This window comes from Lampetra planeri, chromosome 2, assembly GCF_965212315.1.
Source record: "Lampetra planeri chromosome 2, kcLamPlan1.2.h2, whole genome shotgun sequence".
Lineage (NCBI taxonomy): Eukaryota > Metazoa > Chordata > Hyperoartia > Petromyzontiformes > Petromyzontidae > Lampetra > Lampetra planeri.
In genome coordinates, this window is record NC_136108.1 from 11,560,178 (window position 1) to 11,577,908 (window position 17,731).

General features: G+C 43.2%; 2 protein-coding genes across 4 annotated transcripts; one reads left to right on the forward strand and one right to left on the reverse strand.

Moving 5' to 3' along the window:
• The first annotated feature begins 297 nt into the window (after nucleotides 1-297).
• Nucleotides 298-8,410, forward strand: LOC144727926 (putative thioesterase PNKD). 3 transcript variants are annotated; one of them, XM_078607074.1, is made up of 10 exons: nucleotides 318-393; nucleotides 1,975-2,042; nucleotides 2,632-2,747; nucleotides 3,016-3,128; nucleotides 3,445-3,503; nucleotides 3,921-4,010; nucleotides 5,993-6,156; nucleotides 6,277-6,363; nucleotides 6,936-7,051; nucleotides 7,565-8,410. In XM_078607074.1, coding segments are annotated over exons 2-10 (924 nt in total). In that variant the 5' UTR covers nucleotides 318-393; nucleotides 1,975-2,040; the 3' UTR covers nucleotides 7,742-8,410. The 3 variants fall into 3 exon arrangements, with proteins under 3 accessions (XP_078463190.1, XP_078463184.1, XP_078463200.1); XM_078607064.1 differs by lacking the exon at nucleotides 1,975-2,042 and having other exon boundaries at nucleotides 298-393; XM_078607058.1 differs by lacking the exon at nucleotides 1,975-2,042 and having other exon boundaries at nucleotides 302-393; nucleotides 5,969-6,156.
• Nucleotides 8,411-9,107: 697 nt separating this feature from the next.
• On the reverse strand, nucleotides 9,108-17,108 carry ABCF2 (ATP binding cassette subfamily F member 2). The gene is made up of 15 exons (XM_078607053.1): nucleotides 16,952-17,108; nucleotides 14,201-14,363; nucleotides 13,627-13,836; nucleotides 13,307-13,489; nucleotides 12,901-13,072; nucleotides 12,661-12,756; nucleotides 12,320-12,422; nucleotides 12,111-12,206; nucleotides 11,819-11,938; nucleotides 11,592-11,681; nucleotides 11,234-11,344; nucleotides 11,077-11,139; nucleotides 10,816-10,944; nucleotides 10,504-10,707; nucleotides 9,108-10,064 (listed from the first exon to the last, which is right to left on the reverse strand). Exons 2-15 carry the CDS (start codon nucleotides 14,331-14,333, stop codon nucleotides 9,930-9,932), a joined length of 1,845 nt encoding a protein of 614 aa, XP_078463179.1. The 5' UTR covers nucleotides 14,334-14,363; nucleotides 16,952-17,108; the 3' UTR covers nucleotides 9,108-9,929.
• Between the last annotated feature and the right edge of the window lie 623 nt (nucleotides 17,109-17,731).

The following is a 17,731-nucleotide window of genomic DNA, read 5'->3' on the forward strand; positions in this document are numbered from 1 at the left end:
GGGGTCTTAGAAACCCCCCACTCCCCCCCGGGGGTCTGAATACCCTCCCCCCCCCGGGGGTCTGAGTACCCCCCCTCCACCCCCTCCCACGGGGCGTCTGAGTACCCCTCCCCCCCTCCCCCCCGGGGGTCTGAGTACCTCCCCCCCCCCACCCCGGGGGTCTGAGTACTCCCCCCCCCCCCGGGGGGTCTGGGCACCCCCCCTCCCCCCCCGGGGGGTCTGGGCACCCCCCCCTCCCCCCCGGGGGGTCTAAGTACCCCCCCGCCCCCGCCCCCCGCCCCCTCTCGGGGTGCTTCCCGCAGCGTCGTCCACGGGGGGCGCTGCTGCTGCGGCTGCTGCGGGCGGCGCTGGCGCCATGGCCCGCGCCGAGAGGCCGCTGCTCTTCACCCTCGCGTGAGTCGCTGCCGCGGTGGGACACCGGGAGGGTGGGGGGTGCCCAGGGTGTTGGTGATGATGGTGTTGGTGATGATGGTGGTGATGTCGACGGGGTTTGGTGATGGTGGTGGTGATGGTGGTGATAATGATGATGGTGGTGGTGATGATGATGGTGGTGATGATGATGATGGTGGTGGTGGTGATGATGATGGTGATGATGTCGACGGGGTTTGGTGGTGGTGATGGTGATGATGGTGGTGGTGGTGATGATGGTGGTGGTGATGGTGGTGATGATGGATGTCGCGTCCTGCTGCTGCTTCCGCACTGCGGTGGCCGCTGCTGCATTGTGCGAGCGTGAAGGCGGGAGTCGTGTTCCGGTTGTTGTCGTCGTCGCAGGGTTACTCCTCGCTGTGCTGTGGCCGTGTGTGCACTCAGGCGTGGTATACAGTGCACATGTGTGTGCAGTCTACACACACACAGTACACATGTGTGTGCAGTCTACACACACACACAGTGTACATGTGTGCAGTGTACACACACAGTGTACATGTGTGTGCAGTCTACACACACAGTGGACATGTGTGTCCAGTGTACACACACACAGTGGACGTGTGTGCAGTCTACACACACAGTGTACATGTGTGTGCAGTGTACATACACAGTGCACATGTGTGTGCAATCTACACACACACAGTGTACACACATAGTGCACAGATGTGCACATCTGTACATTGGTATGCAGTTTACACGGTGTTAGGTGCCCAGCATACACAGTATACGTGTAGCCGGTATACGCAATATGTGCATATGACAGTACACATAGTTTAGACACGTGTAGAGTCTACGCAGATTTTCACGTGGCAGTGCACACGTGTGCTGTATACACAGTATACACCCACACAGTGTACACTCGGCACTTGCATTTGAATGTGTGCAAATATTTACTTTGTAGTATACAGACATGTATTCCTGCATGCAGTCCTAAATGCTATGTGTCACACGTTAAGACATCCATGTGCATAGTAATTGTATTTTAGCACTGGAAGTGCTAAATGTGCAACCGTCATGAACCATCATTCAGTAACCTAACAGTGATATAAATAATGTAATGGGTTACGTAACACACTGTAATTGCTGGAATCCGGTTTTTCGTTTTGATGTAATCGGCTTAAGTATTGTTAAGAATGGCTGTTCAATGACGCGAGAGCTTAGACAATGGTGTCTGCAGAGTTACCACTGTTCTGACATGGGATATATCCTTTGCCCAAGTTATAAAAATGCCCTTTCATACGAAACTTCTGGTCGCCCACACAAACCACCTTAATTTCAGACAATATAAAAAAAAATATGTTGTGCTGTTAGTGGGGCCTATTTGCCAGTATCAAAGTTTGAAAAAGTAATAAACAGGTGTTTTTTCATACTTTGATACTGGCAAAAATGTCCCATTTTGTAGCTGCTCACCCCGAGCTATAAATGTTCTGATGGTGCATTGTCTTTGTATTGTTCGCCTGTTGGCGTTCTCTGGTCTGACACTGGTGAAACTAGGCCCTAAAGAACGCTGTTTATGGTATTCATATTCTTATTCTGTTTATGGTGTAGGCCAGGGGTCGGCAACCTACGGCTCCGGAGCCGCATGCGGCTCTTTACGGGCTGCTTCTTGACGATATGTACGTATACATAGATGCATTGCGGCTCTTGAAATACTGAATTTTGTACCGAATTGGAAATAAATGGCTCTTCTTGTTATTTTGGTTGCCGACCCCTGGTGTAGGCCAATCAGTTTCAAAGACAATGCATATGTTATCAGCATGGGTGTCGGCATGTTCACCACAAGTACGTGTGTTGAATGCAGACTTGATTCCTTGCTAAAGGTTTCTATTTGGTGTTTGAACATCTTAACACCTGTTTTATTGTCAGAAAGGGTAAACCCTATTGTTTTTTCATACGGTGCAATCACTGTTTTCAACTTGTGATTCACATGGGCCTTTTGACACTCCGGTTGGGTCAATAGGGCCCTATTGGGTGTGGCGTGACGTGGTTTCAGTTTAGACACTGGGATCATTCGCTGTGAACTAAAGGAAGCCCCAGAGACGTGCTGATATGGCCCCCCTCCAAAGCTGAGACCTACTAATGTATTATTGTTGTGTGGCTGACCCGGACTCATAGATAGATCTGGTCGCTGTTCCATTTCCCAGCGTCAACCACTTGTCCCTGCACATTAATTTGCCATGTGCATATCGATTGCTGACCCACCAGGTACACGCTGTATACCAAGACGAAGTTGGGGTATGTTTATCACAAGCGCCAATTAAAGCAGGCAAGGGAACATTTCCCTGGGGGACATTCAACTGTAAAGCCAGTCATCTATCATGGTGCGTTTACCCTTTCATTGCACACCCCTTTTAAAGTACTCTAGCTGTTAAAATTTAAAATTGTAATTCTGATGTGTTATCACGTCTTCGATATGTAACTCATTAAAACATATATTTTAAAACATGTAATTGTACACTTTGATATGTTTTTAATGGATACACTGTTTACATTAATTTAAGTAAAACATTTTCAAATATTCTCAGTGAACTTTATTCATGTTGCATGGCTGTTTAATACGTGTATCTAACTCTCTGTGTAATTGAACAGGCCTGATGATCAGCCCCGTGCCCATTATGACGGATAATTACGGATATATGGTGACAGACCTGGAGTCTAGGACTGCAGTCGTATTGGACGCTTCTGACCCGCAAGCCATCGAGGTCTGTAATCACCTTCCCATGCACTCGTGTGTAGATTTTGGCAGTTGTGCTGTATAGCTCTCCGATGGTTATGTGTTGTGCCGTGTGTTGTTTGACATGATGTCTGACGTTTCGCTCCATGTGCTGGGAGCTTCTTCAGGAATTAGTTCCCCTTGTTATGATTTTCTGAAAAAGCACTCAATACGTGGAGTGAAACGTGGGACATTGTCATGAAGTACATGCAGTACAACCTGGACAGCCATCCCATTTATTACCAGATATGCTTTTATGCATGCATTCGTGCATGTATATTCAAACTATACATTTTTTTTCACAGGTTTGTATAGAACAAGAAGGTGTCACTCTCGAGGCTATCTTGGCCACTCACAAACACTGGTAAGAATTGGGACATGAGAGATGCGGCCTTGCACTCAAACTGAAAAAGCCATAACTTTGAAATGGCAAAGAAATTCAACTCCGCTGTCAAAACAGAAAAAAAGTTATTCATTTCTTAAAATGTCAAGGAAAAGCAATTAGAAATGTATTTGACACTAGTGAAGTCGATATCATGATAACACTATAAATGTGGTTTTTACATTGCTAGATTAGATATCCAATAATCAGGTTTGTATTGAAAATAATTTTCTGCAGAAATAATACACATGGAAGAAAGGAGGATGAGAGTTTATTTTGCCTTGGGCAACCTGCAGACTAATGCTTGGATGACGGTGTTATCGGGCAGTTGAGATATAATCATTACTGTTATAAATCTTCAATTAAATACTGCATTTTGTTCCTATGTTTTCTTTCAAGGGACCACAGTGGAGGAAATCAGGTTTTAAAGAAAATTTACAAGTGTCCTGTATATGGTTGCCCACATGACAACATTCCAGGATTAACTAAGTATGTTTTTCATATTTGTAAAAAAAACGCACATTGCAACATTCATCAATGATTCACTTGCAATCGTTCTGAGTGCAATGCAACTCCATCCATTTCAGCTAATCACAAAAAAAACTCCCCCGTAATGCACCCAATCTTGTCAGAGATCAGGAGTGAAACAGGTTTTAGCCTGAACAGTCTTCTGAAGGGCAATCACTATGCATAAAACAGGTGTTGTAGGCTGCTGCAAGGCTACATTGTCAGCAGATGGAAGTGCAACAAAAAATATATGCTTTCCACCTTCGCCAACCCCACTGACCAATGTGGTCAAGTGTGTTCATATAAACCCATGTCCCGTACGGCATGGGGAGGCCCTCATCCAGCATTGGATTGACGAAAAAGTTATAAAGTACATATACGGGACATGATGCATTAAGTCAAATCCAGCTGCTGAGAACATTTAAACTACCGTACAATATCTGCTACCAAATATCCACAGAGACATGCAAACTACAAGGGAGTTTACAGATGTTATTTCCAACAACAACTTACCCATCAACTATGTACCTCGCCGTCGACTCAAGTCCCGATCCCCCTTCTGAGATCACGCTGTCACCAACCTTGGATCTCACCCATATCCAGACAAATGCTGGCAAACATATTGGAACAACGCGAATGTGCAGAATAAACACCTCATTTGAGACACAAACATCGCAGCCCCCCCGCGGCTTTAACATTCCTCAAAGACACTGGTGTACTATTAACCACATCACATCAATGGGCCGATGGGCACATTTCCTTAATGAATGTAAAATTAAAGACAAGTCACAATACAATTGTGGCCAATTCGTGTTTAACATGTGCAAAGAAGCAGGAATAGCCAAATGAATCCAACTCATTACGTGACCACCTTGCAGGCCAACCCTAAAGCTGGTAATTCTAGGTAATCTCCCATCCAAGTGCAGCAGAGTTCGATTAATTCATGGCAAGACCTAGCCATGGATCCTATAGTCTGCAGTACGCCGTAGAAAATCCAATAATTTGAGGCAAAAATATTTGCGCCATGGCGGTGTATCATGGATTTTAGGGGTTTTTAGGTGCACAACTCTGTTAATGTGGCGAAAATGTGGATTGCATAAGTATTGCATGTGAATATAAACTTCAATAATTTACAAAAAAATATTGGAGTTTCACTATTTCTCCTGAAAGCCATGTTAAATGTTTTTGCATACAAGACTTAATTTCAAGTCTAACCCATGCAAAAATACTAACTACTCAACAAATATCGTTAGCAGTCTGTGATATACACCAAAAAAAAATCTGCCTCCATTTTGTCTGCATGTCCATTTGTCTCTCTGCATCGTTGTTTGTCTTTGCATCTCCACAGTGCACCATAGTTTATGGGAGAGCTCCAACAATCTGCGTAAAAATCACATTTTAGGATCACCACCACCGCGGATTATAGGAGCTGTCGCAAACTCACGCTCAAGTTGTCAGATCTTATGAGATTGGCTGCACGTAGGGTCATTCGAATTATCACTGAATGGTGGAATATTATTTTTGTGTGTAATGGAATATTTGACGATGTAAAAGTATACCTGTTCAGTCATAAATATAGAGACTTAAAGGGTATAGAAAATAACTTTTAATATTAATGCTTTCATGGATACTGACATTTACCACCGTTCCTTTTTGAGGTTTTAAAAATTTATCGTGTTATTCCTTTAATATCATTGCTCCTCTGACCCATCACAACACTAACTGTTTTTTTTAACGATCATGAATCCTTAATTCAAGTGGCACCAGGCTCCACAAGAAATTAATATTAATCATCTTTTGCATCACAATATAATATTTTAAAGTCACTTGAAAAAGAAACTGTTTGCGTTATTTAAAGAACACCAATGTACTCATATACAAAAGTAGCATTGCGATACACCGTGGTATTTGTAGTAAGCCCATATGTGCACTGGTGTAAGTGGGATCAACTGTATGGACTGCAGCCCCGTGGCTGACGGAGAGGAGCTGCGGTTTGGACGGCTCTGTTTCCGTGCCCGATTCACCCCAGGCCACACGGTGGGGCACATGGTTTACGTGTTGGATGGCCAACCCTTTGGTGCCCCTGACTGCCTCTTCTCTGGAGACCTACTTTTTCTCGCTGGCTGTGGTAGGATTGTGACATCGCCAACATTTTATTTACCACCATTTATAGTAATTCCACTGCTGCTTTATGTCATAGTGTAACTTGATTTTTTTTTTAATTTTACTGTATTTGTTATTTCACCAGGCAGAATGTTTGAAGGAACACCGGAGACGATGTTGTCATCGCTAGACATTGTAAGCAGTCTGGCAGACAGCACACTGCTATTTCCAGGTACATTGGGCATCGGATGATTCCATTTCAAAGTAAATAGGGTTTCCATGATATAATTGATCACAATGCGATATGATCCTATATGAAATTTCACGATGACTTATCGCGTTACCAGTTTCCCATATCTAAAAGCAATTAGCATTTTATAGCAGTTTACGGAACCGACCATCCAGTACCAATAAAAAATACTTTAAAGTTCTTCAGCTTCAATGTACTTATCTAAAGTCTGCCGTAAGTCTTTGTTGCCATTACAAAAATTAGCTGTAAACTTATTTGCTGATCATCACACAAAATACCCTGTTCTCATATAATCATGATGTGGTCGATTAGTAAAGAAATTATTCTTACCAATTTGATGTTTATTTCTTTACAACTTTAATCATTGAGCTTGTTATTTTACAAAACATATTTAGGAAATAAGATACTGGTGAGATAAAATAGCTTTCCACACGATTTGATTGTGGATCTTATACAACGCAATATATTGATGTTATATATTTTAAACAAGGCCAATTGTGATGTTGAAGTGTAAATCCCACGTACACCATGAATGTTGTGTTCCTGGAGAGCAGGCCATGAGTGTGCACTTGACAACCTCAGCTTTGCGGTTGAGATGGAGCCTGATAATCCAGCCATCCTGCTGAAGCTGGACTGGGTTGCGCAACAGCGACGAGAGAAGCTGTCTACGGTGAGATGCTTCACACGTGACATTTAGAGATTTCACGGCAGTGCCGTTTTCAATATTTTCCTTAATTTACCTATGAAAGCATCCCTGATTTTCTATTTTTAGGAGGGTCCTGCATTGGGATGTTTTGCAAATTTCATTAAAGTGTTAGGATGTGAAAGGAAACTGGAGTATCTGGTGAACTCCCACTTGCTCAAAGCTCCACAATGCCATCTCCAGTTCTGGAGGTTGCGACTGGCACTGATAATCACCAAAATTCCATTTCAAAATATGGTGTCTTTAGGGTAGTTTTCTTTGCAAAGTTTTTACCATTAAATATTGCAATTTTTATTGTATCTGCTGAAGTGTACGGAACTTGTTAAAACAATGCATCCGAGTACCTTTAGAAAATATATTTTTAGTAATACATATTTCTGAAACACTATAAAATAAGCAAATATTGCTTTGAGATACATGAACTGGTAAATGTTGGGATTCGTCCAATTGTTAAAAAAAGAGTGATGTGCCTGTCACCAGTGCCCATCAAGCATCGGGGAAGAGAAGCAGTACAACCCTTTTCTACGCACACGATCCACGGCATTGCAGGCTGTGCTGGGCCTTGTTCAGCCTGCAGGAACCGAGGAGAGTGCTTTCCATGCACACGTGCTGGAGGATCTGCGGCATCGCAAGGACTCCTTCAAAGGAAAAAGCTAGCTGCCACCACCACCACCACCAGACTCCTTCATACATAGCTGCATTTTAGCTGTTATTTTGACAAGGACTCCGCCAGAAAAATGGCTTTGCAGTGTGAAGTACCATCAGAGCACCTTCTGAAGAATCGATACATGTTCTGTCCACAGGTCTGATGCAATGTGTTCCTCCATGTTACCGTCTTCCACTGCTCTCTGCGTACAACCTTTGAGCAGTCAATCTGAAGATGAATACTCACCAGTTTAACCAGGTTACGTAAATGCCTTTGCATGGGAAACGTGAATAACCATAAGGACCACGATTGATTTGAAACTTTCAAGGTTCGGGTTACTAAACAATACAGTGGCCTACTTTGGGGTCTTTGAAGACTATCCAATGTACAGCAGAGCAATATGTATTGGTCAAGTCCTGCACCATTCCAGGTCAGCCAGATGAACCAAACCATAAGTGGCTACACTATTGCAAAGGACTTTCAAAATGTACAGGTCAAGCCACATACACTGGTGATACTTGGCAATAGGTGCATTATGAATAAAAACATTTGTATACATTTAACACCGTTTTAATAACACGACTGCATGATTTACAAATCAACATGCCAAAAAACAACCTTGGGTTAAAAGGGTACATCTTTGTGCAAATTGTTTTGATATTAAACGTTAAATGAGTTGAGCGATGTCTTTAAGAATATTTTAAAAAATAAGCATCGTCTACACAAGGACTTCAATTTGGTGCAACAGAAGCAATTACTGGATTAAATCCCAAGCTAAGATAATCAAACTCGTGAGTTCCTACTTTTACTACTTTGCTCCTGCATTTCAAAGTGCCTTATGAACAATTAACCTATTTGAAATTACAAATGCCACAGCTGCAGAGGTCCCTTAAAGCTGGCATCATTTTACAGTGCAATCTATAAGGGAAATTTGTGAATGTCTGTTCTAAATGTTTAGCATACTTCCTGACATGCAACAAACTTGAAATTTGCCATGTGGGTTCTTTCCAGACTGTACATCATGCAAAAATTATAAGACTTTGGTAAAAAAAATTGGGGGGGGGGGGGGGGCGCAATAATGCATATTTTTTGCACGGCAGTGAGCTGTGATGTCACATCTGTCATGTCACCCACACATGCAGTGCTTAGCACGATGCGATACGAACCCCAGCGACCCAAGTTCGATTCCCGCTCAGTCCCCACCGGTGACGATTATTTCAACCGGTCCTGGGCCTCCCCTAGTTTGACTCAGCCTGAAACGAGTAACTGGTGTGAACATCACCACTGGGGAGACAAAGGCGGCCAGGGCAAAGCCAGGTAAAGCTAGTGTAGTATAAAATATCTAACCGCGCAGTAAAGATTGCCAAAATTTCAAGGTATTTCTACTACACTTTATTTTATTACATCGTATACACAACAGTGGGCTGTACACAAGTCATACTTCACCATTTCATTCTGAAAAAGTTTTTCATCCTTAGTAAATATATTAAGTGTGAAAATAATTGGAGAGCAATAGGTTCTCCTGCACTGGTCATATTTCTTGAAATACTGCAAATGGTGAGCCTGTGCAAAACACGAGCCAAGCTGATGACATCAGCAGGGTCCTCACTCGGCATTGACTATTATCAGGAGCTGATACCACAAACATTGGTAGGGCAGTCTGCAAGACCAATTGTACAGCCTCACAGACATACTTTGCTGCTAACTTAAATATTGGTGGGGAAAATTAAATTGTTCAAAACGTGGCATTTCGTGATTAAGTTATCAATCGAAGTCATTCATTTAATAGGCCGCCAAAAGGCTAGTATACAGCCTCAGTCAAGCACATAAGATATATAATTAATGTATTTACATAACGGTAAAATATAACAAAACAGTGACTTATGATAACAAAGAGTCCTAATGTATTGCAGCTTTTTTAAAAAGCAGCTATGCAGGGCACAGTGCAGGAGCTTCATGCACTAATGTAGGCGGCTTTGGGCACTCAAGATATCTGGCACAATCTATAATGTGGAGTTCAACGTTTCTACTTTTGATAATCGGATGTTTGGCCAGGGGGCCAACGGCAAGCGTATCTTTCACTTTTGGTGAAAATGACAGGTGGTGCAGACATTTCTTCTGGTTAAGTTACGGTTGAAGGTAATTCAGCTGAAGGCAGCACAGTACAAGCTTTGCATGCCTTGGCACTGCAGAAGCTTATCACATGTCAACAGACTTGGTGAGGTTGGGATCATTGTCCACAACCTTGTTCTTCAGGTGCTCCTTATAAGCCTGAATGCCTCCTTTCCACTTGGTGATTGTTGCATGTTCACACACCCAAATCTCTTGAGCAACCTGTAACAAAAGATTTGCAAGTTAGAATTTTGTAACCCACTAATCATCCACCCAAAATATTCACTCATGTCCCCAATGTATTAATGGTTTGGTTTACCCTTTGCAATGTGAAAACATGCACGTGAAAAGCATATTAAGTAGAAAACCAACAACGTGGATGTTTGTATGACATTACTTGGAAGGGGATGTTTTTTTCATATACATCTATTTCTAGTTCTTAGAGATTAACATTATTTCATTTAAAACACCTTTATCCAAGTTAACAAGTGGTAGACTTAAAGAGATGGAATGAATGCAAAGCTACAGGTTTAACCACAATGTAACAATTATTGCGTAAAAAGGGAGCCTCTCGCACGATGACAATCCACTTTTAGTCCAATAAGCTACATTCATAATCCTAAACGAAAGCCTGCTATGAAAACACCGATTTTTGCATTACCTGCTGGATGAGACGGAAGTCATGGCTAACCAGCATCATTCCACCTTCAAACTCATTGATGGCTTCTGCCAGTGCGTCAATAGTCTCCATGTCCAGATGGTTGGTAGGCTCGTCAAGGAAGAGCATGTGTGGCGTTTGCCAAGCCAGCCAAGCAAAGCACACGCGGCACTTTTGACCATCCGAAAGGCTCCGGATTGGACTGACCTGCATAATACATAGTCAAACAGTTAGAAATATATAAATACACATACCAATTTCATAACTTACACAAACCAAGTTTGGCAGGGAGCTTCAGTGCTGTAATTTACTTACTTGCTGTTTTCCTGTCAATCCGTAACGGCCAATTATCTTCCTCATCTCCTCTTTTTCTTTCACGTCTGGGTAGCACTTCATCATGTAGTCCAGAGGGGATAAGTCAAGATCCAGTTGCTCTGTCAGATGCTGCGCAACATCAAAGAATGCAGGTTTAACAAATTATTGTAGGATTCCCCAAGAAACTGAGCAAAAATCAATGACCAAGAGCACTAATAATCACAACTACCACTTGTATAAAAAATAAATCTATAAGCCTACCTGGTGATATCGTCCAATCTTCACATGAGAGTGCTTTCTGATCATGCCATCTGTAGGAAGAAGCTAAAGAACAAAACAAGTATAAATTTCATGTTACGTAATATTAATTAACATGTAGCATTACAAATGCCAAAAAAAACATGCAAAGAATTCTCACCTCTCCAGCCAAAAGCTTGAGTAGAGTTGACTTTCCAGCACCGTTGGGTCCCACAAGTGCAACTCGAGAATCCAGGTCAATTCCAAACTCAAGGGCTTTGTAGATCAATGGCTGTATAAGTACATAACATCGAGATTAATACAGTTCTTCATCAGTCTTGTTAAAATTGAATTGCACTCCATGCCAAGGTCAGTTTGAATTTCGCTTCAAGGTATTTTTTTCATCGCACTCCAAGCAAGAGAAACCTGTTGTCATTTTAAGAGTGCTGGAATTCGGCCTTTTAGTTCATCATTCATTGGCAAGCTGTCCACCCAATTTTTAAGACACTTTTCTTGGAGGTAATGTACAAGGTACCTACCCCATCGTCAGTGTACTTAAAGCTGACGTGCTGCACCATGATGACTGGTGGAGGAATCTTGCCACATGCCGGGAAAAAGAAAGACAGCGTCTATAGAAAAGAAGAAACGCAAAAAAAATAACACTTCATTATTAGAAGATATAAACACCAAAACATATTGGTAATTTGTGAAACATTTTTGACTGGAAGTTTTTATTTCAGTAAAAATATTAATTTTAATTACAAACCTTGTCATTGACGATGCGCTCCGTTAATCCTGAAGACACCATCTTTTGCAGGGTCTTTTCCTTGCTCTGGGCCTGTCGAGCTAGTTTGGCACTGCCATGACCAAACCGTGCTATGTAGTTCTGTGCAAGAAATAAAACCCAGACAATAAATGTAAGGGGTTTAAAAAATATAAATTTAAATCTAAAATTGCTTTTTCTTCACAATTACACAAAGATGCCATATGTAGATGTATCCGACATTAAAAGAACTTAACAATGCCAGGTTTTAAAACAATAAATATGGGAAAATAACCTTCATATGTGCAATCTGATCTTGCTCCCAGTTGAATTTCTTCATCTGATGATCCTCCAACTCCAGTCTGGTTTTCACGTATTGATCGTAGTTCCCCTGCAAAAGACATACTTTTAACAAAAATATTGTACCCCTATATGCTTCACTTTTTACCACTCAAAGAACAGCAGATGTAATTATTAAGAACATCTTTATATTTGAAATCGTACCGTGAAAACCTTCAGTTTTCGGTTGTGCAAGTGGATGATGTTTGTACAAACGCCATTGAGAAAGTCTTGTGAGTGAGAAATGACGATCAGAATACGCTTGAACCTACAGAAAAAAACAATCAGCTGAATTTGGCATTACTTTCACATGCCCATATTAACAAAGTGCACAATCTTGGCAACATTGAACAGAAAGTAAATATAACAATGCATAAATACCCCACACTCATAACTTTACAAACATTAAATGGTGATAACTACTGAACCAGCCAGTATGAAGTGTTGTTACATCTCAGATCTTTTACTCAAGTGTTTAAGTAGGCTTTAAGAAAATGTGCACGCACGTTTTCAGCTCCTCTTCCAGCCACACACATGCATCCAAGTCCAGATGGTTGGTGGGTTCATCGAGAAGCAGCATAAATGGCCGAATGAACAAGGCCCTGTAAACAGAGAACACAATGGTCAGGAAATAAAAATACAAAACAAGCTCAACTATTAAACCTGATGTGCTTGATACCACAGCATACATTTTACATGATCTACATAAAATGACAAAACTGCAAAAAGTGTGAATTGTGCTTTACCTCGACAAGGCAACTCTCATTCTCCAGCCACCACTGAAGTCTTTCATTTTCTTGCGCTGCATGGCAGGAGAGAATCCAAGGCCATGCAGGATGCGTGCTGCCCTCATCTCGGCCTTGGATGCATCCAGCTCTTCCAGTCGCTCATAGATTTCCATCAGCTTTTCACTTTCGGCTATTGGAACATAAACCCAGGGAAGGTTAATTCTGTTTTGGTCCAGGCATAAAAAGATAACGCGGCATGAATTTTTTTAAAATCTAACACAACATCCAGTGTGAATATATCACGAGAAATGCTGTTTCCCCCTCCCACATTACCTATGAAACAAAATAAAAGTCACGTTTTTGGTTAAATAGCAGCACATCAATCCCAGCCACTAAATTATCTTCAGGGAAAGCAGATGCTTACAGTCCTCGTGGGCCAGCCTCTCCGCCTCCTTTTCCAGTACAATGCGCTCTGTGTCTACTTCCATGACACACTGCAGCGCTGTCTTGTCACTGGGTGGCATCTCCCGCGTCAGGTGGTAGATGTCTATGTGCTCAGGGATGGGCAGCTCCCGGGTGCCAATCGTAGAAAGAAGCATCGATTTCCCTGTGGTGACACCAGTGATGCATATCATCTCACCACATCACACACACACATCCTTGCATACTGGAAATCATATCGTGAAAAATGTATGAAACGGCACACTATGCAAATGGTGGTAAAACCAGGGAAACAAAGCGGACCTGTGCCATTGAGGCCAATGAGGCCGTAACGGCGACCAGAGTTGAGCTCCAGCTGTGTGTCAGAGAGCAGCTCCTGGCCGTGGAAGGTGAGCGACATGTTGATAATGTGCACGTCCATGCTGTTGGGGTGGGATGCAAGAACGCCTGTACAAGCCCGTGCTTCTGCTTTCTTGAGCTCCATCTCATCCAGCTGCTCCGCCAGTGCTAAAACTGCAACAAAGAGTGCTTTTCCATCAAGGGTCCAGAAACACATGAATTGTACTCACAAATTCAACTCTCACAATTGTATAGATTGTCATGTTTTTAATACTACACAATTTGTGAAGTGACAACTTAAAGGTTTTGTAAATTATGAGAAGCAAATAACCGTTTTAAGAAAACAGATTTTAAGCTTGATACATTATCCCTGCTTTAATGAATATGTCGATATTAAATAAAATATATTTTCCGACATTTCAATTGAGCTACATAGAATCACGACTGACCTAACCTATCAATGAGACAGCAAACATGGCACTGTATACATACATTGTATTGAACAACAATTATACAAAAGGATTGTATTAAGCCGTACCAGATTCGCCATCTGCAGCCGCGCCGTTGGTCAGCTCCTCCTCGGCACTGGTCTTTTCCTTGGGCCGGGCGCCACGACCCTTTGCTGCCTCCTTCTTCTTTGCTGCTTTCTTCTTGGCCAGGTCGGACGGCATTTTCAAAGGCTGGCTCGACACTACACAGCACTGCATACCATAGACATGAGCCATGCGTTTAAGCGTGGCGCACTGCAGGTTTCGTAACAAAAAGCATTTGTTCAATACATGAAGCTATTTTAAAAAAGTTATCACATTAGACATATGCACATGAAACATGAGAATACGACTGCCAAAATGTTACGTAATATACACAATGCGGACCTGCTGGAGGAAAGTTAACTGCCGATTTGTATTTAAATCCGTTCAAATGGCTTTATGCCGCATTTAAAAAGCAAACAATTTTATGAATTAAACTTAATCCTTTGGTTCTGTTAACTAAGCCTGTCGAGACGTAACATGTATTTTCCATCAACTACACCTGACGATGCAACTGCATTAATCCAGTATAAATCAATTATGGTGGTCACAAAAGTACACCAAAGCACTGCAAATCAAACACAAGCTGACGCAGCAAAACGCAAATAAACGATTTTAAAGTCAGCAGTTCACCGAACCAAGGTTCAGCGCATATTAATAAATTAACCAAAATAGTGACTGTGCATTTAGTGTTCTTGGCCTAAGCACTGTACAATCTATTTTTTCCCATCCTTGCTGTGGCCACAGGCTGAGACTAAGCACAAGGGCATGCTTGGTGCTTGTGGGAGAAGCAAGTGGAATTAAGGGCGGGGGGAATTGTAAAGACAAGGGTGATAGATAAAATTTAGCAAGGCAGAAGGTTAAACAGAGGGGAGATGATGCCAACCGAATGGGTGAGTGGACCCCATGGGGAGGAGTTGCAAAGCCAGGAGAAACTGGGGGAAATTGAAAGAGAATTATGGAAGTTGGAAGATGCTGAAAAAAATCGAAAGCCTGATCGAGGAAAAAAAGGCCCAGGACAAGCGAGAAGTCAACAAACTGAATGGAGGACTGGGGAAACGTTGTCAAATACAGCAGCAACATTCTAAAATGGACGTTACCACTTTAAATCATGCAATGGACAAGCAAATGAATGGATATGTGAGGGGAAGGGAACCAGTAAAAAAATAATTACCTGTAACCAAAAACATGTTAAAGAGATACAATACTCGCAAAACAGATTAAAAACAGAACTATGTTGAATTATTCAGAAAATAATGCAGCGAGTTATGGGAGCATGAAAGCTTGGAAATTACATTGAGAAACTAAAGAACACTTGGATCATAGAACAAGACAGGGACATCATATTGACTTGCGGAAAGTGGGCTGAGCAGAACACGTAGCTATATAGGGCCTAATGGCAGAGAGGTTTAGCATTGAGATAGCGCGATACAAGCTTGTCTGCTAGATGTATTGTTGTATCGCTAGATCGAGACAATGTCAGTCCACATTGTTCGTTGCTTTGTGGAGGCATTCATATTAAGAGAGGATACTATTGGGGAACCAGCAGATGTCGGGATAGGTCAGCGAAGAGACCCAGAGGAATGAGACCGAGAGTTAAGAAGGAGTGCAAGAGGAACTAAGTGATCGACCGAGGAGAGTGAGGAGTTGAGGACAGACAGGATTCTTGATGGATAAGGCCAAAGAAAGGCAACGGTGAAGCCAAGAATTGGCACGACTGCAGAACGTATCGCAGGAGACAACGGGGAGGGCTGTGAGCTGAAAAGACGGGCTATTATTTTTTTCCCCTTTAAACAATTGTATCGACGTTATTGTCACGAGACGAAAGAATCCCATCGGATCTTTCGTAAGAGTAAGCGCATCCTTGAAGGAATCAACTGCAGGAGTTGTAGTCCTTACACTACCGCATATCCACACTAGGGGGTAGCGCTCCCACAATGGTCCTGCTGCTTGGGAAATGGTCGTCGCATCGTCGTCGAATGTGGAGCATTATCAGTTGTGGAATTTAAGCAAATTTCTTAATTGTGGAACCAACGATTCCAATTTTTGCCCAGTCACTACTGGCCGGGTTGAAATTATCAACTAACTCGACTTGAGAACCCGCTTTGATCACAGATGCCTGTCCAGATCGAGAGAGAACAGGTAAGGGAGATCATGTTAAAGAAGACGACGACGGCAGGCCACGATAGGCGGAGGAAGCCAAGGTATTAAAGACTGGAGAAGACCCACGAAAATCAGGAGATTCGGAGCGTCCGGAAAAGAGAACACCAAAGTCGCTAAATGGCGGTCGAGGTTAGGAAAGGCGAGGATGAAGGCACGGGGGAAGGGAGGAGAGGAAAAGTCCCGGGAGAGACCACGAACGCAGCGACGAGGCTGGAGTCGACCGCATCAGCAGCGGGTCGCGAAATAATAAAAGTGACCGGGAGATGAAGATGAAAAGAATTCGCACGGGCAGAAAGCCGGCAGAGGCCGAGGCAGGGCAAGTCAGAGGAACGGGAAACCAGGAGAGGCAACAGGGACGACTGAGCGAGACACCCCCAGCATCAATAAGTATTCTGACTCTGACCAAGGAGGTCAAAGCAGCAGCAGCAGCGGCTGCTGAGGCTGCTGAGGCGGCGCCACGAGGAGAGGCCGCAAGGCCACGAGGAGGCCGCAGAGCCTCGCACAAAGAGCGCCTCTCGCGCGCCGCGGTCACCCACGCCGGTCGTGACTCTCTCGCGACGCGGCCACGACTCGCGGCCAGTCGCGTTGAGACTCACAGCGGGAGAATGCGAGGAGGAAGGGGGGGGGAGCGAGACGATGGCGACGGTGGTGGCGGCGGTGGCGGTGGCGGCGGCCGAGGGAGGAGCGCGCGGGACGAGAGACCGAGCAGACGCCGGCTCCGGCGGAAGAGGTGGAAGCCGGTGACGTCACCTCCAGTGTGACGTCACGGGGCGGGGTCGGTACGCGCTCGCGGTGACGTAATTTCCGGGTTGGGGGGAGGGGGGGGCGAATGGTTTTAAAAAGTCACCCATACATTTTGACTTAAAACTTTCGTGACTGTCGGAATTCATGTTATTTGGTTCTTTCGGTAAAGTCACGTAGATAGAAACATAATAAGAATTAAATAATAAAAGTGAGCGTATTGGCAGTCTATAATGTAGGCTGCAGCCTGGTAGACTGTAGCCTGGTTTTTAAGCTGGTGAGCGTATTGGCAGTCTATAATGTAGACGGTAGCCTGGTTTTTAAGCTGGTCAGTGTATTGGCAGTCTATAATGTAAACTGTAGCCTGGTTTTTAAGCTGGTGAGCGTATTGACAGTCTATAATGTAGACTGTAGCCTGGTTTTTAAGCTGCTGAGCGTATTGGCAGTCTATAATGTAGACTGTAGCCTGGTTTTTAAGCTGGTGAGCGTATTGGCAGTCTATAATGTAGACTGTAGCCTGGTTTTTAAGCTGGTGAGCGTATTGGCAGTCTATAATGTAGACTGTACTAATGGTTATTAAACTGAACCTGAGTGAGCGTACTGGCAGTTTATAATGTAGACTTATTCTGGTTCTT

Excerpts from the sequence above, each read along its gene's own strand:
- LOC144727926 (XM_078607058.1), top strand. The coding sequence starts at position 356 with ATGGCCCGCGCCGAGAGGCCGCTGCTCTTCACCCTCGC. Across the intron at positions 2,748-3,015 it reads AAAGCCAGTCATCTATCATG|GCCTGATGATCAGCCCCGTG; the intron begins GTGCGTTTACCC and ends GTAATTGAACAG. Across the intron at positions 7,052-7,564 it reads GACGAGAGAAGCTGTCTACG|TGCCCATCAAGCATCGGGGA; the intron begins GTGAGATGCTTC and ends GCCTGTCACCAG.
- ABCF2 (XM_078607053.1), bottom strand. The coding sequence starts at position 14,333 with ATGCCGTCCGACCTGGCCAAGAAGAAAGCAGCAAAGAAGAAGGAGGCA. Across the intron at positions 11,939-12,110 it reads ATCAGATTGCACATATGAAG|AACTACATAGCACGGTTTGG; the intron begins GTTATTTTCCCA and ends TTTCTTGCACAG. Across the intron at positions 10,945-11,076 it reads AGATTGGACGATATCACCAG|CATCTGACAGAGCAACTGGA; the intron begins GTAGGCTTATAG and ends GATGTTGCGCAG.